The 26,503-nt window shown below is 42.9% G+C and overlaps 1 protein-coding gene across 1 annotated transcript in view; it reads left to right on the top strand.

The window, feature by feature from the left end:
- The first annotated feature begins 2,293 nt into the window (after positions 1–2,293).
- GPR158 (G protein-coupled receptor 158) overlaps positions 2,294–26,503 on the top strand; it is a 319,256-nt gene continuing 295,046 nt past the window's right edge. Inside the window, exon 1 of the mRNA XM_073334275.2 lies at positions 2,294–3,723. Coding sequence (XP_073190376.2) covers positions 2,852–3,723 — 872 coding nt within the window. The 5' untranslated portion in view covers positions 2,294–2,851. The remainder of the gene's footprint in view (positions 3,724–26,503) is intronic.

Below are 26,503 nucleotides of genomic sequence, written 5' to 3' on the forward strand. Positions count from 1 at the left end.
TTCCAATGGGCAGCGGAGACTGCAGGAACTGTAGCTACTCACAGTGCACCGCTCCATAAGTCGATGCTAGTCATAGTATTGAGGACACACTCCGCCAACTTAATGCGCTTAGTGGGGACATACACAATTGACTATATAAAATTGATTTCTAAAAATCGACTTCTATAAAATCGACCTAATTTCGTAGTGTAGACATATAATAAAAGGAGTTGCAGAGCTGAGCACCTGTTCCTTGCTGCCTGGAGCTGGAGGAGAGAGGGTTGTGTTCCTGGCTGGCTGAAAGAGCAGCAGGACCATGGACAGCTCTGTGTGGACGGGGATGGGGGAGCTAAGAAGTAGCTCCTGGCTGACTACTGGGACTGAGTAGGACTGAGCCTAGGGAGGGACACAAGAAGACAGGGTTTCCAGGCAGGAAGCACTGAGGGTATGGCCCCATACCAGGGCCAGGACAAGTTAAAGACTGTATATCCCAGAAGGGATTTGTTCTGTTTCACATACAGACAGTATATGTGACTCAACTGGAGGGCTGAGTCACTGAAAAACTGCCTGAGAAACCACTGATGGGTCACCATAAACTGAAAGGCTGCAGATACACCTGACTAGAAGGGGATGCTTGTGAGAGGTGGGTGCCATGCCCCATTACAGGGTGTCATGGACCACCTCCCTTCCAATGCATAATTTTGCAGATGCCTCCTTTCTTAAGCTTTGCTCTAGTAATAAAACTTTAGGCATGTGCATAGTCCACTGAAGTCAATGCTTGAAGTTAAATACATACTTAAATGTCTTTGTTGGATTAGGGCCTCATTCCTGTTCACGTAACATCCCCCTGGCAATTACAAGGGTTGCTTATGTGGAAAAGTAATAAAGTTTTAAATGCATTTTAGTTGTCTTTTAATAAGGAGGAAAGCCATGTGATCTGTCAGCCCTCCATGGACCATAAGCAAGTGCTCTGCAAACCACTGGATTAAAGGATTTATTCTGGGAGAGTGATCAGAGCTGGCATTATGGAGTTAACAGAAAACTGGAGAATAAAAGATTGCAAGAAGGAGAGGCAAGGAAGGACACAGGTTACAGAAATATGACTGTAGGGTTATTCAGTTTAGGCAAGGATACATCTACCTGGCTCAGTTGTATGTGTGATTTTTTAAAATGTTTGAGAATGCTGCACAAGTTTGGTTATAGGAGTAATCCGAATGAGGTGAAAGCGAGACAAATAGATTTTGGAAGACAGGCCATGCTTAAGGGGCAACCTAGAAATAGTCAGAGTCAGCAGCAGGGAAAAAGAGAAGAAAGGGGGGTATTGAGGTTGGTAGCTGAAGCAGTAACTGCTGGAATCAGAAGTAGAATTTGTTGTATAACTAAAGTAAATGTCTCAATCCAATCTATCCTGGACTAGAAGTAGTCCAGTACAAGCCTAGCAGGGATCCTGGATTCCAGTGCACCGGGAGAGCTGTATGAAAAAAATATACAGTGGCTCTGACATGAACCATTTTCCAAGCCAGAACCTACTTCTTTAATGAGGAATATAATTTGCTGGAAAATGACAAGAAGATGCTCTTCATAACAGCAGACAGCCAGGCCCCAAAGTGAGCCTGTAGCGTTAATTGTAGCTTCCCCACCCCAAGTCTGAGCGCGCTCCTCCCTGTGTTGAGCGAAGGGTATTTTAAGCGTCCTGATCCCCTGCTCCGCCACCCTCCTTTTCTTCTTCTCCCGTACCTACAACTGACCCGAGTTCCTCACCTATTCTCAGTGCAGACCGTTTGGCTAAGGCAGCAGCGGTATCGTTTTAAGCCCATCCAGCAGATGTCTCTATTCGACACATCTACACCTATCCCCACCCAGTTAAAATACATCATCCTTTATTCAACCTCCCCTGCGGGCAGAGAGCCGCCCTCCCGCCTGTTCCCCTTCCACACAGCCCGGGGCCCCTCCTGTGGGTGTGGGTGTGGGTGGGGGGGGACAGGGGGCTGGAGACACCCTCGCCTCAACTTCCCCCCTTCTGCTAGGCCGGCCCCGCAGCTGCAGCCTAAGCCCCCCCCCCCCCCCCGCAGGGCGCTGTCCCCGCTCTCCGCGGGGCTGCAGGCGAACCGGGCTCCCGGTCCCGAGCCGCGCCGCCACCTCCTTGCCCAGCACTGGACAGCGCCTCTCCCCCGGACCGCCAGTGGCTCCCGGGTGACTGACAGGCGACCCGGCCATACGGGGAGCGGGGCAGCGGGCGTGCACCTACGAGGGCTGGTTGGGAAGGGGCCAGCGGTAATGAGGGGTTGGCGCCGGCAGAGCAGCCTGGTGAACAGCCTCCCGCAGCCGGGAGAGGGCGGAGCGTGGGTCTCTCGGCTGGGAAACCCGAGCGCTCAGTTAGCCCGGCACCCGCTCCCTAGGAACAAGCCGGTCCCACGGGACCCAGCCCCGCGCCTCCCCGGCAGCGTCCGCCCGCCCCTCGCCATGCCGGCGGGATGCGGAGCCCAGGCGCGTGGGTCCGGAGTGGGGGACGGGACCTGCCACCTGCTCGGCTGAGGGCGCGGCCGCCTCTGCGTGCAGCGGCTTGGAACACCTCCGTGGCGGCGGCGGGGGGAGGAGGGCGTAAGCAGGCTAACTATAGCCTCTCCCCAGAGCGAGAGAGGGGCTGCAACCTGCTCGGAAGCCGGGCAGCGTAATTCCCAGCGCTGGGCAGCGTGCAGAGGGCGCGCTCGCTGGGCATCGCCACAGGTGACTTGAATTTTTCCGCTGCAGCTGCCTTGCCAAGGCACGCCACTGCCACTGATCGTTGTTTTGCACCTTGGCTGGGGGCGGGTGGGGATAGCTGTGATAATCATAGTACAGGGACCTAGCCGTGCCTGCGCGCTCCGAGGACATGGCTCGGCGCCTGCTTCTCTCTCTCCTGCTCTTTGCCCAAGTGGGGGTCGGGGCTGGATCCGGCCAAGGGCGGACGGTGCACCACAAAGACAAAGCAATCACAGGGAAACAGCCTATTTACAACAACATGAAGGGCCCGGATCCTCCCCCGGCTCCCTGGAGCAGATCTACTGAGAGCACCATCTTGGCGCAGAGGCTCACCGAAGAGGTGCCTCAAAACGTGGCCTCCTTCCTCTACACGGGGGACTCCCGGGAACTGGGGCGCGCCAACTGCTCCCGGAGGTACGAACTGGCCAGCCTGGCTGGGAAGTCTCGCCTCACCGCTCACCCTTCTTTGCACGGTGCCCTGGACACGCTCCTCCACGCTACCAACTTTTTGAGCATGATCCTCCAGAGCAATAAATCCCGGGAGCAGAACTTGCAGGAGGACATGGGCTGGTACCAAGCCTTGATCAGGAGTCTCCTGGAAGGGAACCCCAACATATCCAGAGCAGCTATTACTTTCAATGTAGAGCCCTTGTCCTCTGCTCCCCAGGTTTTCCTCCAGGCCAGCCGGCAGGAGACCCAGATCCTCCTGCAGGATTTGTCCTCCACAGCTCACCATTTAGCCAATGCCTCTATCGAAACCGAGTGGTTCCACAGCTTGAAGCGCAAGTGGAGGCCACATCTGCACAGGAAGGTCTTAACGCCGGGCCCTAAAACTTTGGAGAGCAGCTGGAAGAAGAAGGACAGCTACCCGGCAGATAAGAACCACATCAAATGGTCCTCGCCCTACCTGGAGTGTGAGAATGGGAATTACAAACCCGGATGGCTAGTGACTCTGTCAGCAGCTTTTTATGGGCTGCAGCCAAACCTTCTCCCCGAATTCAGGTAGGAGAACTCCTTTCTGTGTAGTTACTAGTACTCAGAGTGGTGTTCGGAAGGTTTGTTGCAGGGAGGGGGCACCCAGGAACTTATCTCTCAACTAACGTTATCATCCAATTCTAGAACAACCCTGCCCCCCAATCAAACACAAAGCAAAATCAAACTGCCTTTAGAGGCAGACCTTGGCTGAGCTCTTTACTGCCATGCTCTAGGGAGCTGTTGCCTGGTAAAAGCATCACTATTTGTGACAATGTATAAAACACTGTTTTCTCTAATCACCTGAGTCTGGGGGAGTTATTTTCATGGTCAGAAAGCAGGGTGCGTGTCTGTGTGTAGAAGAAAGCAGGAGAAGTTGCCTGTTGTAGTTAGTTATTTCTAACTGCGGGAGGAATGCAGAGTTGGTAGTTAAATGTTTGCTGATGTGTCATTAGTTACTATAGTGTATAATTAAAACCAGCACAATCCCAGACATAATTTTAACCCTCCAGAAAACATTATTTTTATTCTGCAAACTGCAATTTTATAGTCTTTCAAACCCATCCACTCTGGGGTGTGCTCAAAGGTGATAATGAACATACAGATGAATAAACCTGTGTCACCTCTGTTCACAATACAATGCATATAGTTAGATCCTTAGATGGCTACAGGTAAAACATTAATATTTTTCTAAAGATAAAAATATAATGCTCCCTTGTGCCTCTGCTGTTTCACGTCATAAAAGCTGATACATGGGATGTTTAAAGACTTATATACAAGTTATTCCCTGGTAGCCAATGAGCTGTGAACAGTTGAGAAAAATGTACAAAGGCCCACGTCCGAAGATGTTCTATATCCACTTTGATATCAGCAGGAGATTTGCCTGAGTAAAGACTGGAGCCCCTGGATGGGACCATAGGAACTTTTGCTAGGAAAAGCACTGGAGTTCCTTTGAGATCCCCACTGTGTCCTTATTTTTTTTTTCTGAAGTGGGTGGTAGCCTCTTTGTGGGTAAAATAGAGGTGCAAAGCTTCTTTTGTGTATTTGGTGCCCCTTTACTTTGGGAATCAGCTGGTGAGTGGAGGTAGCCAAGAACAAAGAGGCACATTATATGCTTTACCAGCGCTCAAGGTAGGGTGGCCAGACAGCAATGATAACAAACGCAATTCAGCCAAACATTTTTGTGAATTACGGTTTTCTAGGCTTAGCATGATATCCATTGGAGTCAAACCAAGGATGAATATGGCCAAATGTCTCTGAAAACTCCAGCCCAATAGAGAGTGACTCTTCTCCAGTGGAATGATGCTCTTGTACTCTGAACTCTTCTCACATGTTGCATTGATTGGATTAGCAAGTGTTGAGCCCAGCTGCAAGCTCCTTGTTGCTGAATTTCTCAGAAGGGCAAAAATCAACTTGGCTGCTCTTTTATAACTTTTTCAGAGCTTGGGCCAGCACAGCACAAGAGGAGCTCATGTGCCAGTAAAGTGCTGGTGTTTCACTGACATTCGTTGTTTGTACACTCCATGAACTTGTAGGTTTGGATGAATGGAGATGACTGTACATGCAGCGGTGCACAGCATGGAGCTCTCTCTTGTTGGGGCGGAGGGGAAATATATAATCCATAAAAGTTTATTCATCCCTAAACAAATGCTATCTGGCTGTTGGCTGACCCTTTCAGCACCATCCATCTAAGAACTAAGATCTTTACTTAGAGCTTAATACTTTGCCATAGAAGTCAATAGGAGGTTTGCCATTGATTTCAACAGGAGCAGAATCAGGCCCTGAGGCAGCAGAGCTTTAAAGTAACTGTTTCATGCCAGGATTCTATCCACATGATCCCTTAAAACTTCTCTTCATCCTACCAAAAAACGCATCTGCTGGACTGAGTACAGCCCCAGCCTTGCCACAGACACATCTCTATGATATAGGCCCACACTGTGATAGCACTCTCCACTCCAGGCAATATATCAGTTCAATTTTGGAGCAATACTTGCCACCCAAATCGACCAATAGAGGTCATTATGGTAGCAATACAAAACATTTCTTTTACCTCTGCAGCCTTCCCACCCTGCCTCCCCATAAATGTGCTATTTAGCATGTTGACATAACAATGATTAACTAGATTCAGAGTCCATTGCAACCATTTTATGCACCTCTGGGCAGCTGTTATACAACTATGTTTTTGGAGTTCTATATTCATCTTCCCCCCCCCCCCATTTGAAGATACTGAAATGGGCCATGTTGTTAGCATGTTTAAAACAGATTCTATTGTGTTGAAAGGTTAATATTAAAGGTGATTAAACTACTATGTATGTTTTTTATAGTTAAAACACAACTGAAATACAGATTGTTAAATGTTTCTGGTAAATATTGTATGTGATTGGGGTGGGGAGAAGTACATATGTTTGATTTACACTGTCAAACATTTTATTTTCTGTTTTCAATTTGTGGAGTGAGAGATGAAAGATGATCTTGTACTTTAAAATATACATACAAAGATATTCTACAAAATGCTGGAAAAATACAACGGATGTCAATTAATTGCAGTTAACTCACGTGATTAACTCAAAAAAATTAATCACAGTTTAAATTGCACTGTTAAACAATAGAATACTGATTGAAATTTATTAAACATTTTTGGATGTTTTTCTACTTTTTCATATATATTGATTTCAATTACAATACAGAATACAAAGTGTACAGTGCTCAGTTTATATTATTATTTTTATTACAAATATTTGCCCTGTAAAAATGATAAAAAATCAATTCACCTCATACTGTAGAGCAGTCTTTTTATCGTGAAAGTGCAATTTACAAATGTAGATTTTTTTGTTACATAACTGCACTCAAAAACAAAACAATGTAAAACTTCAGAGCGTACAAGTCCACTCACTCCTACTTCTTGTTCAGCTAATTGCTAAGACAAACAGTTTATTTACATTTACGGGAGATGATGTTGCCCGCTTCTAGTTTACAAGGTCACCTGAAAGTGAGAACAGGTGTTCACATAATACTTTTGTAGCCAGCATTGCAAGGTATTTACATGTCAGTTATGCTAAACATTTGTATGCCCCTTCATTCTTCGACCACCATTCCAGAGGACATGCTTCCATGGTGATGACGCTTGTTAAAAAATAGTGCATTAATTAAATTTCTGACTGAACTCTTTGGGGGAAAATTGTATGTCTTCTGCTGTTTTACCCACATTCTGCCATATATTTCATGTTATAGCTGTCTCGGTTGATGACCCAGCTTTTAAGAACACTTTCCCTGCAGATTTGACAAAACACAAAGAAGGTACCAATGTGAGATTTCTAACGATAGCTACAGCACTCAACCCAAGGTTTAAGAATTTGAAGTGCTTTCCAAAATCTGAGAGGGATGAGGTATGGAGCATGCTTTCTGAAGTCTTAAAAGAGCAACACTCCAATGCAGAAATTACAGAACCCAAACCACCAAAAAAGAAAATCTGCTGGTGGTGTCTGAGTTAGTTGATGAAAAAGAACATGTGTCAGTCTGCACTGCTTTGGATAGTTATCGAGGAGAACCCATCATCAGCAAGGACGCGTGTCCTCTGGAATGGTGATTGAAGCATGATGGGATATATGAATCTTTAGTGCATCTGGCCTGTAAATATCTTGCAACGCCGGCTACAACAATGCCATGTGAATGCCTGTTCTCACTTTCAAGTGTCATTGTAAACAAGAAACAGATGGCATTATCTCCTGCAAAAGTAAACCAATTTGTTTGTCTGAGCGATTGGCTGAACAAGAAGTAAGACTGAGTGGACTTGTCAGCTCTAAAGTTTTACATTGTTTTATTTTTGAATGCAGTTATTTTTTTGTACATAATTCTACATTTGTAAATTCAACTTTCATGATATAGAGATTGAACTACAGTACTTGTATTAGATGAACTGAGTATACTATTTCTTTTGTTTTTAACAGTGCAAATATTTTTAATAAAATATTTTATTTAATTTAATAAAAATAAAGTGAGCACTGTATTCTGTGTTGTAATTGAAATCAATATATTTGAAAATGTAGAAAACATCCAAAAATATTTAAATAAATGGTATTCTATTATTATTTAATAGCGTGATTAATCACCATTAATTTGTTTAACTGCTTGACAGCCCTAAAAATACATTATTACAGTTTATGGAAAACCAAAGATTAGCCTTGTAGTTTTTTAAAAACCTAAATTATTCTAATATTGCAAAACATTTTCTATAATTCTTAGGTGCAAAGTTAGGCAGTCCAAACCACAATACTTTTTTAAAAGAAGAAATGAATTAAAAATATGAAATCAGAAACTGAATGAAAAGTTCAACATAGTCATTACAACATTAGTATTAATCACCATAAGTTGCCTCTCAAAATAGGTTTTTATTTCCCCTTTCCATCTGTCACTGAGTGACACAACATATTTTAAATTTCAAATTCCTATTTAAAGCCCATATGCTAACAAAACACGTATATGCTGGTCTCTTTCTTTTGAAGAAGTTGCACTGATTCTGCCCAACAAAATGTGTCTGTGAACCATCTGTTAAGGATGCGTTAATGCTGCTGCCATTCTTTGTCTGGCATGAGAGCAGCAGCAATAATTTAGTGCATGCCCACTCTAAACATCATCTAACATTTTATATACTTTCTTTCTTGCTTATCTCTGGTATATGATATTGTATGCATGGTGTGACAAAGTGAGACATTAATTTTCTTGATGGAAGAGTATTCTTTAGGTTTACAGAAAAGGAGTTTGCCTTTGCTTGTATTTATATGAATGCATTGCAGTGCAGTGGTTCTCGAACTGTGGTAATGAGGTCACCAGGCCTGGTGTTAGATTTGCTGGGGTCCAGGGCTGAAGCCAAATTTGGAGCTCCACCGCCCTGGGCACTGGGGCTCAGGTTACAGTCCCCGCCCACCCCCCTAGGGATGAAGCCCACGAGCTTTGCTCACCCTCCCCAGGCGACGGGGCTTGGGCTTGGGTCCCCCTTTGTGGGGTCGTGTAGTAATTTTTGTTGTCCGAAGAGGGTCACAGTGCAATGAAGTTTGAGAAATGCTGTGAATAGTATATGTATACCTCATATTATTAAAAACACAGGGCTAAACTCTGCTCTTAGTTACACCCAGGTAGATCTGGAATAATAACACTAAAGTCAGCATAAATGTTTCAGACCTACATTAGTGCAAAAAAGAGTAGAATTTGTCTCTCCTGGTTGAACATGAGTATTACCTCAAATATAGGGTGGACAAATGACTACTATTTCTGTCCAATAGCTGTTGCTATTTTTTGCTAGACCTTTCTTTAATGGCATTTTGGAAATTTAACCAAAAGCCTGTTTAAAGAGTAACCCATTAGTCTGGGCCATGAAGGCCTCTATCCTCTGCATTGCCAGAGGAAGTGAGCTACAAGGGTAGAGCCCTCTACTGAAAACATCTTGTCATCTGTCCTCGACCGTTCTGCCCCAGGAACTGGAAACCAGACTGCCTGAGGTGAGACCCCAGAAAAAGAATTTAGAAGAAAATATAGTCCTATATCTTGTCTTGCAAAGGCTAGCAAGGTAGGTCAATATTAAAATGAAGCCGAGAAACTCAAGAGAACTCAAAATACTCATGATAATATCCCAGCTCTTTTAAGATAATCACTGCGTAAATAGTTCTACCATAGCTTGGGCCTCTTATTTCCTTAGAGACCTGTTTATATTTGTAGCCTTTTCTGTCGGCTTTGAGATTTTTTTTAGAAGGGCCTGTTCATCACACAGTGGCAATGGCAATGCTTTATTTTACCATTTGGGAAAACGTACATTTGGTCAAAAGGATAGGTTTTTTAAGGAGGCTAAATGCACCATACAGTGAAATTCTCCCACCATCACCCCGCCTTCTCCTCCTCCTTTTAAAGCCTGAGTAATGAGGTTTTAGGGATGGAGTTCACTACCTAAAGTGTGGGCACAGAAAGGGCTAGAACTCAGTCCCTTTGCAGTTGCTACTCCTGCACAGAGTGGTGGAGCAATAGGATTTATCATGAATCTTGTAGTCCCCTCTCTGTGTAATTTCCAGACCTCCATTATATACTGACCTGGAATCACCTTCTATGGTGCAGAAACCTCATGTTTAACTGGTCTTTGCAACCCCACTGCAGAATTTAAATGGTGTGAAGAAACTTGCATCTGTGTTCCCCACCGTGGATGTATTTCACTCTATAGAAGTGCATATTTGGCCTCTGGAGAGGGAGCTGGATGTTAGTACATTGCTTCTACAACTGTAGGTGATTAGTGGGCCAACGGGGAGGTTGAACAGCTCTGGTGGAAGTTAACCGCACAGTTTGGTATTCAGTAGACTATCCATTAATGGTCTCTTTTTTCAGTTCTAAATAGTATCTTGAATACCACCCTCATTTTTGTTAATATCCTGTTGTAATGCACTAACATAGTGGGGAGTGATCATGACTATTACTCATCAGTATCTTACACTAGGCCTGAATATCGTAAGGCCACAGGTACTCTTTTTCCTGCTACTGTAACAAGTCCAGACTGCTTCCTCATTGAGTCGGGTACAGTACTTGCAAGTTTTCTTTCTTTCTTTCATTTTTTTGTTTTTGTTTGTTTTTTAAAGAACTATTGGGAGAGTACATCTGAAGGATGATTCTTTTGGCAATTCAATGCCCATTATCAGCAGCTGACCATTTATTCTGAATGATGCTACATGCTGGAGCATTTACAGAAAATAAATTGACTACCAAATTCAGCTGACCAAGTACTGTGTTTTTTATTTTCTGATGCTTCTATTTCTGGCTTTCAGACCCAGTTCGTCAAATTATGTAGGTGCCTAATGCCCATTGATTTTCTTTTTTTTGATGATCTGGGCCTCAGTACTTATCTCTAATTATTAGAAACATATCCCTGGGCACACTAGCTTTTTTTGCTGTATTGTCAAACCTGGTCATTCCTTCCATAAAGGCAGTGGAATTCACTGAGTCATCATTCCAATTTCAGCAGGAATTGGACTGAACCCATATTAAGCCATGTAGAATGGTGTTTAGTTTGGAGTGCACTACTGAAAGCAAATACATCCATGGAGGAAAATTCATATATATGAACAAACAGCAATTTCCCAGGGAATATTTTCCGTAGCTTCTTAGTTTGTTAAATATGTAATAGGAATCAAGTTTGTTATTAAAATTTTTCAAAGAAAGGTCAAAACAAATCCTGAATAAATGAAAGAAAATAATTTGGCCGTTAATATTTTCCCTTTATAGGTGACTCAAGTCCTTACCTTAATTCCTTTCTCACATTTTAAACTAGTTTTCTAATTTCCTAAACTCTACAATCCAGTCTGCAATATTTCAAATAGTGAAGGAGACATAAGGATAAGGTTTATGGAGGATTGCATACTAACTGTACATGACTTCACATATTAGTTGTATAATCCTAAAAATATTGTAAAATGGTGAAAATGATATCTTCTTACTCTAAGATATTATGACCCATAGTAAGTTGGGAGTGGAAGGGGGAGAATAGATTTGACTTTAAAGTTAATAAATGGATCATTTTAAGCATTTACTTCCTAAAATTTTCAAAACTTTTGGCTTTATGGTCATGAAAGGACAGCAACTGGTGGGATCAGAGAAGGCCCATTACTATGATATGGATGATTTATTATCTGTTTAGCGTAGCACCCATGATGTTCTCCAGATATCTACGAATGGATGGTCCCTGCCCTAAGGAGCTCACAAGACTAAGGATGGACAGTAGATAGAGGTTAGGGAAGAGGAACAATAAATAAATAAACTAAAAACCAACAAATCTGCTTGAGTCACTGCAGGAATCTTGGACTGTTGGAATTCAGTCCGAAACACAGAAACAGTGTGGTTTTATGTGAGGATTAAAATGTGGACAGGGTTGAAGTGTACCTTACCTTTGTGAGGGTTTGAACATTTGGAAGACTAGAAAGAACCTGCTCTTTGGGGCAAACTCCTATTATTTTTCCTCCCCTCCCCCATGATAGCACATCCTCTGGGATAAGTTGTCATAGCTCTATTGACTTCAATGCAGCATTGACAATTTACACCAACTGAGGATCTGCCCCTTGATCTTTACCACTTTTTATTCCTTCAATCCACAGTCTCAATTTGTGGACACAGAAGTTCCCATGTGCAAGGCTGTCCCTGATGACAGAATTCAGCCAAGTAGTAATTTTAAGCAAGAGAGACTATTTTAAGAAGCTCTTTTGATTTAATTACAGGGAAATCCCCAGATATGCAGCAATGCATGCCTTAGATCTGAAGCCTATGTTGTCAATGAGATTGAGGATTCTAATCTTCTTTCAGATAGAACTACTCCACACTTGTAATACTGTTCCAAAGGCCCATGGGGATTTCCTTTGCAGAGGAATCCTAATTCATGTCCCACATTGCTATCCCCTGTTCTCTGATCAGGTTTATATTTAGTGCAAGCTGGTACTCCTGTGAAAATGTATGTTGAAAAACAGCAATGGTGCTTCTGTTAAGGTCTTAGAAAAATCTGTCTCAGTATTAATGAAAACTGAATTGTAGAGGGGAACAGATCAAAATCCTATTCTTTGTCACACATATAGTAAGTCCCTATAGCCATCTGAAGCTCTAAGTGGCAATCATGTGCATACATATAGACCTACATTTTAAAAAATGGCTGAGGGATTTTCCAAAGTAACTTAAGCACTTAGAAACCTAAGTCTCATTGATAGTCAATGTAACTTAGGCACCTAAGTCACTTGGACACACTTATAAATTTTATACTAACATTTTTAGAAAGTGATTGGTAATTTTGGAAGACCAGTTAGAGACACCTTGAAGGGGCCTGATTTTCAAAAAGTACTGAGGACTCAAGATCCTTTTAAGGTGTCTCAAGTTGGGCAATCAAAAATTGACACCCAAAATCACTAGTCACTCTTGAAAATCTTGGCCAAACTAATTAATGTATGTTTATGTATCTGTCTAGGAGTGCAGGGATTTGCAGAGTAGTCAGGCTACACCATCTATGGGGAATTAATCAATTCTTCCGCAGCACATGGTAAGAGGGATGTACTGTAGGGAGTTGGGAGCCTGAGTCTGGTAGTAAGAGTCAGGAAGGGCCTCTAGGAAGAGTTCTGGAGCTGAGGAATGACATCTTTTCTACCACTTTACAGCCCGACCTTAAAGCTTGTCTTTAGCTGGGAGAAGCCCTTTAGCTGGGAGAAGCACGTAGATGTTTGGCCCTTTAAATTGTTTACATTGATTTCTCTTTTTCTAATATAGCACACAACAGAAGCGTTTATACTCCACTTAGTTATGCAGAATCCTTTCATGTCCAGAATGGTCAGCTTAGGAGGCCAGTCTAGCATCTTTCAAAAGAAATATATATTTCACAGTTGAAGCCTTTACAAAGCATGAATATAACCTAGAGAGCTTTTCCAAATTCCCTTTTTAAAGGTTGTGTCCTCTTTATATGCTCACATCTAGCTCTAACTTGCTGGAAGTCTTGCTAATTCTTTGTCTCTTTTCATATCTTCTTGACTGAGAGGCTTGTGTAGCTTATATGGGTAGACTATAAGCGGAGCTGATTACAAGGATCTTTTATTGATACGTTTGACATCTCTTCATTTTTATTTGTCCTCTGCTCATGTGTATTTAATTTTATATAGGTAAGCATTAGACAAAGTGCATTCCTGTTCAACTGAGACTTGACCTCTTTGACAAAAAGACTCCTAAAATCTAGGAGATAGACGGACCATGTTTGTCACTGTTTAAATGTTTGGCAAACCATTCTGTGCACCTCTGCTTATAAGCAGCACTGTGAAAAGGAAATATACTCTTTCTGTTTTATAGAGTGACACTGGTGTCAAAAATTCTCCTGTAGACGCAAAAGTTTGTAACTCATTATTACAATAAAGTATAACTACTGAAAATATCAAGATAACCACTAAGTTGGGAAAACAAGTTTAAATCAATCACTGGCACTGATTTTGAAGGAGACAGAATGTCAACAAACAGCGGTGCTGGAAATTAAGGCAGGCATGAAAGCCTCTTAAATCAAACCTTCCGACCTGACAGAAAATCCTTGATGACATCATTCTTCAACAATTCTCCATTATACATAATTCTAACTAATAATTTCTTGTCTGTGGAAATCCAAAATGCTAAATATAACCCTCTAATCTTGAAGCAGTATTTTGTGTCAGCTTTGTAAAACAAGGATAGAAAACAGAATATTTATAGTAATAAGGAGATTAGCTTCCAATGCACAAAATACACTTGGTTGCCAGATGGTCTACAATTACCGTTCATATTATTATCATCTTATCACTGTGATTGTGACCTGGGTTCAGCTATGCTGTTCTGTCAGCCTGGGTGAATATCAGACTGATAGTATGTGCCGACAAGCCAAGTTTTACTAACACGCTGTTGACATTTGTGTCTTGATCACTTGGACCAAGATATCAAAGCTAAAATTATTCCCAGCTAGTTCTGTAAATAGTAGTTGATCCCTATATGTACTAGTAGGATGTCTTCTTTCATATGTTCTCTTTTCAGCGTACTGAATCAAAAATAACTAAAAATGTGGGTAGCTAACCAGCTTGTGTTATTTACTGTATTAATACCAGTAAAATATTTCAGAAATATGTAATCATCCTACATAGCTGTATATGCTTTACATGTACATATGATGGTGTGGTATAAGTCTGGGATGGATGCAAAAGGGAGGTCATCACAAATGAATGCCAATAAACCTTTTACTGCACTGCGCTATGGTGACATATTCTGTAAATGCCACACACCTCACACACAATCTATTTTAAAATTATTTTACATCTCTCAAGTAGGTTAAAAAGCTCTGTTAGCACTGTTGCAACCCCTGTTACTGGCTTACCAGAACTGTGGAGTTAAAATAAGACAGAGATGGGAACTACATGCTGCAGAGGCCTAGTAAATAAAATAGTTAAGATGCACAATGTAACAGTGATGGGCTTGATACTTAGGACACTGTCTAATCCCCATGAGTAGCTCTAGATAAGGGAATTGGTCTCATAACTTTTAGCATAGCAGTTGGGGCACTCACCTGGGATGTGGCAGGCACAAGTTCAAGTCTCATCTTTGCCTGATATGGAGAAGGGATTTGAATGTGAGTCTCCCATCCCTCTTCCCAGCTAATTGCTGTAGCCCTGGGGGTATGGGATAGTCTGGCAAAGGTCTTTCTCAGTCTTTCCCGTTGAAGCTACTCCACTTTGTATAAATCTTTAAATAGTCATTGGAGCAGTCTGCCACATCCCAGGGGAGTGCCCCAACCAGCAGGCTATAGTCATTCCTATACAGTTTCTCTGGCCAAGTGACTATTCCTTGTAATCATGAATGACAATGAATAGTCATTTGGGGGCAGGGCAGGATGGGATGGAGAGAGAGAGAGAGATGGATGCGGGAGAGAGAAGCTACATTTACACTGTAACTTCTCTTCCTCCCCCAGAATCAAGTTTCACAGCCTAGGTCAATTGACTGGGGCCCATGCTACAGGGCTAAAAATAGCAGTGTAGATGTTCTTGCTCAGGCTAAAGCCTGGGCTCTGAAATCTGGTGAGCGGGGTGGGTCTCAGAGCCTTGGCTCCAGCTTGAGTGGCAATGTCCATACTGCCGTTTTTAGTCCTGTAGCACAAGCCCCAAGAGCCCAAGTCAGTTGACCAGGACACTGTGACTTGCTGCTGTGGTTTTTTTCAATGTCTCTGTACCTAGGAGAGATACTCTCTAGCCTGACGGTTAGGGTACTTATCCAGGATATGGCAGACCCAAGCGCAGATTCCTGCTTCAGTTATTAATTCAATTCATTATACAAAGTGGAACAGCTTCAACAGAATGGACTAAGACAGGCATACGCTTGGTGGCTAGACACTTTCTTGTAATGTAGGAGACACAAATTCAAATCCCTCCTCCACATTAGGGAGAGCCTAGGAGGGAATAAAAAAACAGGTCTCCTACATCCTAGGTGTGTGCCCTAATGACTGGGCTAAAAGTTATAAGGGCACTTGCTCCTCCACTCCTTTTGTGAATCTTGTCCTCTGCTTTTGTTAAAATGCCTGAAGTTGAAATGAAAACCTTCAAGTTGGATGAAATAAAATATTTAATTCAACCTGACTTAAACTTTTGTTTCTGACTTTTTGATTCACTGAACATGTTGAAAACTTCCATTTGTCAGTTTGACCCAAAACTAAATTTTTTCACTGGGGGGAGGACTATTTTTGGAATTGCTAGCAAACTGAAAAATCCATTATTTGCCTAGCTCTACTCATGAGAAATCTCTCTCCCAATTTTATTGTTGGGCTGCACTGTCCGTAGAAGAGAGGAAGGTTTCTGACTGCTGCTAGGAAGAACCATTACCAGTTTTGTTTTCCTCCTCCCTGTTAGGAACTTCTCTTCCTCTACCTTGTCCTCCCAACACAACCCACCTCTCCTTTCTGCTGATTACCAACCCCAGCAATCCACTAGGGATGGGAAGAGGGGAAAAGAAACTGGTCACATTAGGTCTTCAAGCAGGAAGTGAGGAAGAATCTGAATGGTGACAGGAGAGTGGGTTAGAGCTGATAAATTTTTTGTCCACTTTTTTAAAATAAAAAATGAAGCTTTGCCAAAATCAAAATGTTGTGAAAAGTTTGATTTGATAATTTTCAATCAAAAAAGTTGAAAACAAATTTGTCTTGTTTGAAATTGAAATGTTCAGTTTTGAAAACCCAAAATAAAATGAAAAAATAACTTCAATTTGAAACAATCTTGTTTTGAATTTTTCTTCTGTTGAAGAAATCAAAACTTTCCATGGAAATGTTTGAACAAAATCATTTCACTTGAAACTTCTCACAGAATAAAGTTGGACTTTTCAACTATCTTGCATGTAGAAAAGGCTGAAAACAAATGTACTTCTTTCTAAGTGGAAACCACTTAGAATGATTTACTACTCTAGTGCACTAAGGAGTAGAGTACCTTAGTTACAAATTCCTTGATCTAAAATAAGTCCAATCACATTCAAATGCTTGTTCTGCATTTACAGTCCCTAATTGCACTGAGTCCTGTGTACTGCTGACTTACAAGTAACCACCTCTAGCTACACTCTTCTTTTCTGGCCTCTTTTCCATCCCCTTATAGCTCTTAATCATTGTAGTAATTGTGCAACAGCTTGCTCACCACACAGCACAGCCTACTGTTGCAGACAAAGGTTTCGCAGTTTTACCCCCACTCTTAGAGTGGTTAGGCTTAAATTCTTAAATCATCTTATTTTCTCTCTCATGCATCCTACCTTTTTTAGAAAAAAACTATGTGTTGGGCGGGGGTGACCAACCTGAGCCTGAGAAGGAGCCAGAGTTTACCAGTGTACATTGCCAAAGAGCCACAGTAACACGTCAGCAGCCCTCCCCATCTGCTCCCCAGCACCCCCCACCTGCTGGCAGCCCCCACCAATCAGTGCCTACTCCCCCCTCCCACTGAGGCTTTGGGGAGGGGGAATAGGTGGAGTGGGGGCAGAGCAGGGGGTTGAGCAGTGAGCACCCCCCAGCACATCGGAAAGTTAGCATCTAGCTACAGCCCCAGAATCAGTGCCTAGGTAAGGAGCTCCATATTAACCTTTGAAGAGCTGCATGTGGCTCCGGAGCCACAGGTTGGCTGCCCCTGGTGTTGGGGATAAGCCTCCTTTCTACCAATTAAAAACAAAATCTACACAAGGGATAAGCTCTTTTCCTCAACAGGAAATAAAGCCCTGCTTCCCTAAGGCGTCTGTAAAGTCTCCCAGGTGAGACTGCTGCAGCTCTAATAAGGATGACTCATCACAGATCTTTCAGCAGGTGAACCAGTTTCTTCACAGCAGGTAGAAGAAAATATTTAGCTAAATATTTTTGTGAGAAATTTCCAATGCTTGCAAAAGCCTCTGCTTTATTGTGGGCAAGTGAGTTTGGCTGCAATCCTGCAAGTTCCTTTACAGGACGGACTCCTCCTGTGTCTATGCAGTGCCCCATTGAAATGAATACTTTACAGGACCGGCTACCCCACAAACCCAATTTGTTGCCTTGTATGTGGTTTTTAAGGACCCAAAAGTGGTCCAGAAAAATGGTACAAATCTGCATGATGTACCTGAGTGGTGAAAGTTGTGTTGGGCAGAGTTAGGAGCTAACTGAATGCAGTGAACAATCACATGCACCTAGACAGTTTGTTATTGTTTGCACGTGGTCAGGGCAGTCTAATAAGGTTAAGGAACTAAATTCTGCTCAGGAATCTTGATCCACCAACACCTACATCACATATAAAATACTAAACTAGTAAGCCAGATTTTTGTATTCCTGGGCAAACTCACCCCTTTGGTACCTGAAATATGGAAGATCTTTTGATTTGGATTGAGGTAGGCTGTGGAGGGCTGAACAATCCCCAAACCCTCATTTAAGCAAATACAACAAGCACTTCTGAATGAACGTAAGCAGCAGGATATGGACCCTGGACTTCAGGAAAGCAGACTTCGACTCCCTCAGGGAACGGATGGGTAGGATCCCCTGGGGGACTAACAGGAAGGGGAAAGGAGTCCAGGAGAGCTGGCTGTATTTCAAGGAATCCCTGTTGAGGTTACAGGGACAAACCATCCCAATGTGTCGAAAGAATAGTAAATATGGCAGGCGACCAGCTTGGCTTAACGGTGAAATCCTAGCGGATCTTAAACATAAAAAAGAAGCTTACAAGAAGTGGAAGGTTGGATATATGAACAGGGAAGAGTATAAAAATATTGCTCGGGCATGTAGGAATGAAATCAGGAGGGCCAAATCGCACCTGGAGCTGCAGCTAGCGAGAGATGTCAAGAGTAACAAGAAGGGTTTCTTCAGGTATGTTGGCAACAAGAAGAAAGCCAAGGAAAGTGTGGGCCCCTTAATCAATGAGGGAGGCAACCTAGTGACAGAGGACGTGGAAAAAGCTAATGTACTCAATGCTTTTTTTGCCTCTGTCTTCACGAACAAGGTCAGCTCCCAGACTGCTGCGCTGGGCATCATAACATGGGGAATAGATGGCCAGCCCTCTGTGGAGAAAGAGGTGGTTAGGGACTCTTTAGAAAAGCTGGACGTGCACAAGTCCATGGGGCCGGACGAGTTGCACCCGAGAGTGCTAAAGGAATTGGCGGCTGTGATTGCAGAGCCATTGGCCATTATCTTTGAAAACTTGTGGCGAACGGGGGAAGTCCCGGATGACTGGAAAAAGGCTAATGTAGTGCCAATCTTTAAAAAAGGGAAGAAGGAGGATCCTGGGAACTACAGGCCAGTCAGCCTCACCTCAGTCCCTGGAAAAATCATGGAGCAGGTCCTCAAAGAATCAATCCTGAAGCACTTACATGAGAGGAAAGTGATCAGGAACAGTCAGCATGGATTCACCAAGGGAAGGTCATGCCTGACTAATCTAATCGCCTTCTGTTAAGAGATTACTGGTTCTGTGGATGAAGGGAAAGCAGTGGATGTATTGGTTCTTGACTTTAGCAAAGCTTTTGACACGGTCTCCCACAGTATTCTTGTCAGCAAGTTAAAGAAGTATGGGCTGGATGAATGCACTATAAGGTGGGTAGAAAGCTGGCTAGATTGTCGGGCTCAACGGGTAGTGATCAATGGCTCCATGTCTAGTTGGCAGCCGGTGTCAAGTGGAGTGCCCCAGGGGTCGGTCCCGGGGCCGGTTTTGTTCAATATCTTCATAAATGATCTGGAGGATGGTGTGGATTGCACTCTCAGCAAATTTGCGGATGATACTAAACTGGGAGGAGTGGTATATACGCTGGAGGGCAGGGATAGGATACAGAGGGACCTAGACAAATTGGAGGATTGGGCCAAAAGAAATCTGATGAGGTTCAATAAGGATAAGTGCAGGGTCCTGCACTTAGGACGGAAGAACCCAATGCACAGCTACAGACTAGGGACCGACTGGCTAGGCAGCAGTTCTGCGGAAAAGGACCTAGGGGTGACAGTGGACGAGAAGCTGGATATGAGTCAGCAGTGTGCCCTTGTTTCCAAGAAGGCCAATGGCATCTTGGGATGTATAAGTAGGGGCATAACGAGCAGATCGAGGGACGTGATCATCCCCCTCTATTCAACATTGGTGAGGCCTCATCTGGAGTACTGTGTCCAGTTTTGGGCCCCACACTACAAGAAGGATGTGGATAAATTGGAAAGAGTCCAGCGAAGGGCAAAAAAAAATGTTTAGGGGTCTGGACATGACTTATGAGGAGAGGCTGAGGGAACTGGGATTGTTTAGTCTGCAGAAGAGAAGAATGAGAGGGGATTTGATAGCTGCTTTCAACTACCTGAGAGGTGGTTCCAGAGAGGATGGTTCTAGACTATTCTCAGTGGTAGAAGAGGACAGGACAAGGAGTAATGGTCTCAAGTTGCAGTGAGGGAGGTTTAGGTTGGATATTAGGAAAAACTTTTTCACTAGGAGGGTGGTGAAACACTGGAGTGCGTTATCTAGGGAGGTGGTAGAATCTCCTTCCTTAGAAGTTTTTAAGGTCAGGCTTGACAAAGCCCTGGCTGGGATGATTTAATTGGGGATTGGTCCTACTTTGAGCAGGGGGTTGGACTAGATGACCTCCTGAGGTCCCTTCCAACCCTGATATTCTATGATTCTATTTTACAGGATAGATGTAGATTTGCACAAAGGTATGAACTAAATGTACTTATCTAAATATGGACGATGAATTCATAATGATGAATGAATGTCTGCCTAATACTATATAATTTATGGCTGAACATAAGCACTTTAAGATGTTTTACATGAAGAGGGTAAAAATGAGTCTGAAAGGTGGTGACTTATTTTGAATCTTAGATAAAAATCTTCTTGATTGATGAATTAGACGCTAAGTCAGTGTAACTATTGACTTTGGTGGAGTTTCACTTGCTTACACCAGGTCTGAATTTGGCCATAAATGGCCCAAAGGATTAAATGAATCTGTTGCTCTGTTCCTGTTTTATGATGATCAGTCTTACTTGTATAGACTGTGCTCTTACCAAAAAAGGCAGCATGTTCTAGTGGGTTAAGTCAGGAGTTCCTGAGTTACATCCTGGCTATGCCTCCAGCTCCTTGCATGGACTTGAGGAAGTGATTTAGTGCATCTGTGACCTGTATCTCTGTCTGTAAAATAAATATAGTAATATTTCCCTACCATACAAGGCTCTTGTGAAAATGAAGTAGTTTGTACATCACTGAAAAGATTAAGGTATTATAGACACAGTTAATAAAGGTTTTAATTGTTTGTGAGTAATACTGTTGGCATAATAAACATGTCACTTTCTTTAAAAAACTGATGTTAAGCAATTGGATTCCTAACCTGAAATTAGCAGGTTAAAATTAGAGCACACATAGCTGATGTCATGCACTTCACCGGGGGCACAGATCCAAGAAGACCATGAGTACTGGCTGAAAGTGCTGGGCCGGCAATCTGTAGCTTGTAAGGATATCTCTGTATTTGGTAGTAGAAATTAAGACTTTGCAGTGGTATGCTTTTTCATAAAGTAATTGGCTGCAAAATGAGGCTGTGCTTTTTAGTATAGTTTGGCTTGTTTGAAACTTTAATGAGCTTGAGGATTCAACATTGAACGTTTAGAATAACTTGCAGATCACAACATTAACAATTACTATGACATTTTGGTGTGGCATTTTCGCACAATTATTATATAATATCCCTTACAGAAACACTGCACTAAAACCTTTATAATTAAACACACGATAAAGAGTCAAATGCTAGTAACAGGTATATGATCTCTGAAGATGAACATAAATCTCCTCAGTACTAATTCATTCCACTGACTATTCTAAGAGAAAGGAAGGAAACTCTCTTCTTTTCCCTTTTTTTAAAGCTAGGCAGCTGCTCTTTCCACGTTTTTTGCTTTTCATACTGTTTTAAGGTGTTTGTAATGCAGTGTGATTAAGTGGAAATTGGATCAGTCTATTTTCAGTGGAAGGAATCTTCTAATACTGTGCGAGAAACTTTTGATGATGAAGGCTTTTAAGTTCCTGGCACATGAGTATGATTCTTCAGAGAGTGCTTGCTCATTTATTTGGTGTATGTACTAGAAGCATCCTTCTGAATTTCCTAGATACCAAGGACTTGATTCTCTGTTGTCCTTCACTTTGTGAAATCATTTACATCAGTGTAAAGAGGGTGTAAAATGTTGTTGAGTCAGAATGTTGGCATTGTACTCTTGCTTTATACTAGTGTAAATGAATATACAAAACACAGGGCAACAGAGAATCGGGCTCCAAAGATGTTCCAGAATGTGTAGCGGTCACCAAGGTACTATGCAGCAGGACTATGTTGTACTGGTGCTTTAGAACCAGAAGCAGATGGTTTGGGGGTGGGGTGGGGTGAAGTGGGGTGGGGGGAGGGCTCTGCTACACATCTGGTGGCTTGGAAGTTGATACCCAGGTATGCAGATGAGATGTTGGATTTAGAGACAGTATCTTTGTCTAGGCTTCTGTCAATCTAAGGAACTTACAAGGCCTATATCACTGTAGTTTCTGGGTACCTCACAATCTTTTAATGTATGTATCCTCACAGCACCCCTGTGAGGTAAAGGATATAAGTGAGGCACTGAGAGGTTAAGTGACTTGTCTGAGACCTAGTGAGTGGTCTGTGATACTCAAAGCAAGGACTCCTGGGTTCTTTACTAACACCTTAACCACTGGACAATGATCCCCTTCAGGGTCTTGAGGTCAGGTTCACGGGTCCATTGCACAGGTTTCTTGTGGGGATTGGATAGAGGAGTCCTTGCCTCATTGGTGGAGGTTTGTCTGTTCCCTGGTGGGATCCCATCCCTCTGAGGAGAATGGTAAAAAGAGACTCAAGGTCAGAGGACTTGGACAAAATCACACAAGTTGGGTTTTCCACATGTAGGAGAAATGAGAAATCTCCACTTGGGGATCCCATTATTTGTGAGCTGCCCTCTCTCCAAAAACCAAGGCAGGGGATGAACTAAGACAAAAAGTCACTTCAGAGGGAAAATGACTTTGAAATGTCAAACTTTTCGTCAAACATATTTCCTTTTTTGGCCAGCTCTAGTTATTGATATGTGTTGTCTGAGCTGGGGAAGAGCAGGCAGGTGAAGGTCTGTCAGCAGATGGGTCAAAGAAACATGGTGAGGGTAGTGTTGACGGGGCTGGGGACAGATGTGAAGATGTAAGCCAGGTGTGATGGGAGGTAGCTTTGGCAAAGTCACTGCTCCGTCAATGAGTGAAATACAGAATAGAAATCACACGATTCAAAACGGGAAATTGAAATGGTAACTAAATGATGCAAGGTTTCAGAGTAGCAGCCGTGTTAGTCTGTATCCGCAAAAAGAAAAGGAGTACTTGTGGCACCTTAGAGACTAACAAATTTATCTGAGCATAAGCTTTCGTGAGCTACAGCTCACTTCATCGGATGCATTCAGTGGAAAATACAGTGGGGAGATTTATATACACAGAGAACATGAAACAATGGGTGTTACCATACACACTGTAACGAGAGTGATCAGGTAAGGTGAGCTATTACCAGCAGAAGAGCGGGGGCGGGGTGGGGTGGGGGGAGAGAAAAAACCTTTTGTAGTGATAATCAAGGTGGGCCATTTCCAGCCCTTGACAAGAACTTCTGAGGAACAGGGGGTGTGGGGGGAGAAGGGGTGGAATAAACATCGGGAAATAGTTTTACTTTGTGTAATGACCCATCCACTCCCAGTCTTTATTCAAGCCTAAGTTAATTGTATCCAGTTTGCAAATTAATTCCAATTCAGCAGTCTCTTGTTGGAGTCTGTTTTTGAAGTTTTTTTTGTTGAAGACTTGCCACTTTCAGGTCTGTAATCGAGTGACCAAAGAGATTGAAGTGTTCTCCGACTGGTTTTTGAATGTTATAATTCTTGACGTCTGATTTGTGTCCATTTATTCTTTTACGTAGAGACTGTCCAGTTTGGCTAATGTACATGGCAGAGGGGCATTGCTGGCACATGATGGCATATATCACATTGGTAGATGTGCAGGTGAACGAGTCTCTGATAGTGTGGTTGATGTGATTAGGCCCTATGATGGTGTCCCCTGAATAGATAAGTGGACACAGTTGGCAACGGGCTTTGTTGCAAGGATAGGTTCCTGGGTCAGTGGTTCTGTTGTGTGGTGTGTGGTTGCTGGTGAGTATTTGCTTCAGGTTGGGGGGCTGTCTGTAAGCAAGGACTGGCCTGTCTCCCAGGATCTGTGAGAGTGATGGGTTGTCCTTCAGGATAGGTTGTAGATCCTTGATGATGCATTGGAGAGGTTTTAGTTGGGGGCTGAAGGTGATGGCTAGTGGCGTTCTGTTATTTTCTTTGTTGGGTCTGTCCTGTAGTAGGTGATTTCTGGATACTCTTCTGGCTCTGTCAATCTGTTTCTTAACTTCAGCAGGTGGGTATTGTAGTTGTAAGAACGCTTGATAGAGATCTTGTAGGTGTTTGTCTGAGGGGTTGGAACAAATGCGGTTGTATCGTAGAGCTTGGCTGTAGACAATGGATCATGTGGTTTGGTCTGGATGAAAGCTGGAGGCATGTAGGTAGGCACAGCGATCAGTAGGTTTCCAGTATAGGGTGGTGTTTATGTGACCATCACTTATTAGCACCATAGTGTCTCGGAAGTGGATCTCTTGTGTGGACTGGTCTAGGCTGAGGTTGATGGTGGGATAGAAATTGTTGAAATCATGGTGGAATTCCTCAAGAGCTTCTTTTCCATGGGTCCAGATGATGAAGATGTCATCAATGTAGCGCAAGTAGAGTAGGGGCATTAGGGGACAAGAGCTGAGGAAGCGTTGTTCTAAGTCATCCATAAAAATGTTGGCATACTGTGAGGCCATGCGGGTACCCATAGCAGTGCCGCTGATTTGAAGGTATACATTGTCCCCAAATGTGAAATAGTTATGGGTGAGGACAAAGTCACAAAGTTCAGCCACCAGGTTTGCCGTGACATTATCAGGGATACTGTTCCTGATGGCTTGTAGTCCATCTTTGTGTGGAATGTTGGTGTAGAGGGCTTCTACATCCAGAGTGGCTCGGATGGTGTTTTCAGGAAGATCAATGATGGATTGTAGTTTCCTCAGGAAGTCAGTGGTGTCTCAAAGATAGCTAGGAGTGCTGGTAGTGTAGGGCGTGAGGAGGGAGTCTACATAGCCAGACAATCCTGCTGTCAGGGTGCCAATGCCTAAGATGATGGGGTGTCCAGGATTTCCAGGTTTATGTATCTTGGGTAGCAGATAGAATACCCCTGGTTGGGATTCCAGGGGTGTGTCTGTGCAGATTTGTTCTTGTGCTTTTTCAGGGAGTTTCTTGAGCAAATGGTGTAGTTTCGTTTGGTAACCCTCAGTGGGATCAGAGGGTAATGGCTTTTAGAAAGTGGTGTTGGAGAGCTGCCTAGGAGCCTCTTGTTCATATTCCGACCTATTCATGATGATGACAGCACCTCCTTTGTCAGCCTTTTTGCCATATATATGCCATATATTTATTGCTGGCACATGATGGCATGTACATTAGCCAAACTGGACAGTCTCTACGTAAAAGAATAAATGGACACAAATCAGACGTCAAGAATTATAACATTCAAAAACCAGTCGGAGAACACTTCAGTCTCTTTGGTCACTCGATTACAGACCTAAAAGTGGCAAGTCTTCAACAAAAAAACTTCATAAACAGACTCCAAGGAGAGACTGCTAAATTGGAATTAATTTCCCCTCCCCTCACTGTTCCTCAGAAGTTCTTGTCAACTGCTGGAAATGGCCCACCTTGATTATCACTACAAAAGGTTTTTTCTCTCACCCCCTCCCCCCACTCTCCTGCTGGTAATAGCTCACCTTAAGTGATCACTCTCACAGCGTGTATGGTACACTGTTACAGTGTGTATGGTAACACCCATTGTTTCATGTTCTCTGTGTATATAAATCTCCCCACTGTATTTTCCACTGCATGCATCCGATGAAGTGAGCTGTAGCTCACGAAAGCTTATGCTCAAATAAATTTGTTAGTCTCTAAGGTGCCACAAGTCCTCCTTTTCTTTTCAAATGATGCAAGTAATTCAAATGAAAAATCAGGCCTAGGGCTAAGGTGCTGTGTGTATTGGATAATAAAAAGAGTTTGCAATGGAGTAAAGGAATGCTCTCCAAAGGACATGCTTTATTTTTTCTCTTAGGATTTATTGAGCTACTTGGAAATCAAAGGGAGCTTTCTCCATGGACTTCAACAGGAGCAGGATTTGGGTCTTATTACCTTGGTAAATAGCTCCCTCTAGAGTAGACAACAGGACATGTGTGTCATTTAGAAGAGGGCTAGTCTTTTAGAATGATGTGGCTGGCAGTTTGTGTAATGCTTATTGTATTACCTGGAAACTAAAACTATCCCCTCCAGAGAGCATCTCATCTGTGCTAGTCGCAGATATATTCTGCTCTGAAAATCAGAACTGAAGGCCAGAAGTGCGGGCCATTGCTAGGCACTAAAACTTGAATGACTGAGACTCATCAAATTACCTGAGTATGTAACTTATTCTTACCTACCATTTTACCTTTGCTGATTGCTTTAGATCTAAGATAATGATCTTCTGAGTTCTGGCCTCATGGTGATTCATGTCAGGGAGCAATAATATCAAAGAGGATCTCTCTGCAGCTATTACCTCAGCAACTGATCTTCTGTTTTCAGATCTCTTACAAAATTCTGTATTTAGATTAAACATTTTGTGCCAAATACAATAAAGATGTCATTGTGCTTTGGATCTGTACATGCAGACAATTCACAGATATAAAAGTTGAACCAGTTGCTCCAAAGTCT

The sequence above is a fragment of the Lepidochelys kempii genome, chromosome 2, assembly GCF_965140285.1.
Source record: "Lepidochelys kempii isolate rLepKem1 chromosome 2, rLepKem1.hap1, whole genome shotgun sequence".
Taxonomy (NCBI): domain Eukaryota; kingdom Metazoa; phylum Chordata; order Testudines; family Cheloniidae; genus Lepidochelys; species Lepidochelys kempii.